Raw genomic sequence first — 3120 nt, forward strand, 5'->3', positions numbered from 1 at the left:
AAATGCATGAAGAATAATATACTGAGTACGTAGGAAGTTACAAGTTCTATTGATTCAAAGAAGATATGAAATATTCAATGACATTTTAATTTACGTATACAGGAAGTCTCAGAAGATTGATTTCTGGCTCCTTAGCTTATTCTAAATTAACAATAAAATAATAATTAGAGAAGTAACACTTTAGAAGCTGATTTACATGAGCTAGAAGTGGAATACAAGGAGGCCAGATAACTTGGACATATCTTTTCTGAATAAAATATATGTAACCTCTCTCTTTTTTTTTTAAACTACGACAACATATAATGTTGGATATTCAGTATATACAATAGGAATAAGAAAATAATATAAAATGTGGCCATGCAAGCACTAAGCAGTATAAAGAAAGTTTTAGAAGTTAAGGAATGTAGATTCGCATGATAGATTCAAGTGGAGTACGACAAGCAACACACTTTTGTACAGCTAAGGCACAGGAGGTACATGTAGTGGCGTGATTACATGGACGAAATATAACCTGTATTTCTCGAGTGAAGCAAATCTTACACAGTGGGTGGAAGTTGCATTCAGGCAAACGGTCTGGGGGGTCATGAATTGAAGAGATAGTTTCATGACACGTGACAGGAATGCCCTCATCTTTAATCGTCAGTGAGTGAGACGGCTGATTTGCCGCATTGTTGGGTAAGGAGGTGGAAGACGACTTCAGTATTTGATTAATAAATTCAGATCCCTTTTTAAGAGAAACGTAGGCACACTTGGGAGCATAACGAGTATGCTCAATCCACGGGTCGTCCTCTGGGAACCATTTATGGAGACCTAGACCACAATAGTAGCAGATGACTGCGTCGCCTTTCTCAGTGTAAAAGAAACCTGCAGTACTTAATGCTTCCGGTGTTTGTTTAAGGCTCACAGGCCAAGACTTAAAAGAATCTAAACGTGACTGTTCGGTAACATACTGACGATGTACATGGCCCTTCACAGGTACTTCATCGTTTTCGGGCGATGAACGAGTTGGTAGGGGGTCCCGCTCAGAACGTGAATGTGGTCTCAGTTCGAGACATAGGCTTCCACACACGTCATGACCTGTTCTATGAGGGGTGGATCGAGGGATCAAGGGTACGTCCCCGACCTGGAACCCGCGGAGGAATGGACAATATGGCGCCCATCGCGTATGTGCTTTGTGTGCAGTATCCCCTGGTTCAAATGAGCCAATCTCGATGTTACAGAAGATACATTTTACGTGGTCAGGTGCACGTAAGAAATAGAAGCCACTACGAGCCAAGGAAGGTACCGACGTGATGAAAGGTACCGACCAGTTAGTAAAGGTGGACAAGCGAACTCGTTCTTCCCGTAGATCGTGCGTTGATGGAAAGGGCGTGTTTGTGCTTGGGTCGACATCCATGATCTGGAAAGATAGAGACAACGAAATTTGTCGTGCTTGCCAGCTTATTTCATACGCAATTGATACTGATATATAACTATCCCGTAACACTTAAATAGTGCGGGGGGGGGGGTAGGAGGTGAGGTCCTGTGGCAATAGGGTTGTCTTCGGCGACGACGTCGAAGTAGTATATGTCTGCGCAATATAATTACTGTCATAATACTAGCTGATACACCAATAATAAGGGAAATGAATACCAGGATGATATTAATAATAAAGATAGTATAATAATCATTAGGCATGAGTGATTGATATGAGGTATGTGATTTCAAAGTACAAGGGTGACAAAAGAACGGAACTAACGAATAAGTAATATGCTTCAACCATTGTACCGGAATTAGCTTCACTACGCGGGACTTTTGTAGTTTATCTGTTATACAAGGATATATTGGTTTTTGAGTTATGCCTTGTAGTTTTACTGAACATCTGCACCCAAGATTGATTAAGAAACTGCCATAGTTGTCTGGTGAAAACATGTTTGGAATATCGGCTTCTGGACATAGTATATGAATTGATAATTCACGACGTGCCAAAATAGTTACGGCAGTGAAGTTTAACCTATGAAATAACCCTATTTCTGGTAAGTATTGGCAAGTCATAGGACAATTTTCATGAATTGCAGAAGAATTCGAATGAATAAGAGCCGTGAGGCATGGTAGTGTGCCGAATTCGTGTGGTTAGAATTCGCGAGCAAGACAGATGGATTCTTGTGACAAATGACAATCCGCTGTTAAAAGTTTCTTCTCCGGTGAACGTAAAACCACTTGCCGTATCGGTAAGTTGACATGACAGACTTGTTCTTCCCTTTGGAAGGGAATAAGTCGGAGATGTAGTAGCTGTAATGTAGATCCACGTTGCCGCAAGGGTAACTTAATAGCCATGACAACTTTTGTTGGGGCTATTATGCATTCACTGAACTTATACGAGTATACAATTGAAATATCAGAGGCGGGAATAACTAGTTCATAAGTTGTTGATTGGAGCTGCTTTTCGAGTTCCAATGTTAGGTTATATAATAAACTCGGGGTAAGCATTACTGGAGTGATAGTGTTGGCCACACAGGCTGATAGCAGTTGATTCCAGGTAGGAATATCATGAACTGTTCGCAAAGTTTTCCAAGGGATCATAGATGAGTGTTGTGCTTGCCGCAAGTGACTAAGAAAAGTTGTTAATTGCGCATCAGTAATCCAACTTTGTTTGACATGAACTTTGGTGACAAAAACAAAAGGATAACCTTGTTGACTATGATCTTTCATCACAATTTCCAGGTCATTTTGCGGTAATTCATTCCAAATGTTAGTAGAGGGTGGAATGAAAGATTCATATTGGAATTCCAGGACTAAAGGCAATGATGAATCATATAGTAAGACATGTGGATCATGTTCAGTAATGATACCGGAATGAGCAAGTGTTGAGAGTTCGAAGGTGTGTGCGCTAGTAAAATGGGCCATCATAAGAAATGAAATCATAGGTAGTCATAAAGGGGTGTGACGAACTGAGGGAGTTGGATGACTTCTTGAATTCTGAAGTTGTCCAGAAGTTGAGTGAGGCGTATTAACGCTATTACTTATAAGTGACATTAACTTCACCCATACTACCTTGTAACAACAAACTAATATTAGGCCCAACAATGCCTATCACGACATACACTATAAGTTCGGTCCATTCATGGATGATGCCTTGAG

General features: G+C 40.5%; 1 protein-coding gene across 1 annotated transcript; it reads right to left on the reverse strand.

Annotated features, from left to right (window-relative positions):
- Window positions 1-394: 394 nt before the first annotated feature.
- Window positions 395-1396, reverse strand: LOC145660845 (death-associated inhibitor of apoptosis 1-like). Its single transcript, XM_081726269.1, has one exon. The coding sequence runs from the start codon at window positions 1394-1396 to the stop codon at window positions 395-397; it is 1002 nt and encodes a 333-aa protein (XP_081582395.1).
- Between the last annotated feature and the right edge of the window lie 1724 nt (window positions 1397-3120).

The sequence above is a fragment of the Thermobia domestica genome, chromosome 9 (assembly GCF_964235325.1).
Source record: "Thermobia domestica chromosome 9, izTheDome1.hap1.1, whole genome shotgun sequence".
Classification (NCBI taxonomy): Eukaryota; Metazoa; Arthropoda; class Insecta; order Zygentoma; family Lepismatidae; genus Thermobia; species Thermobia domestica.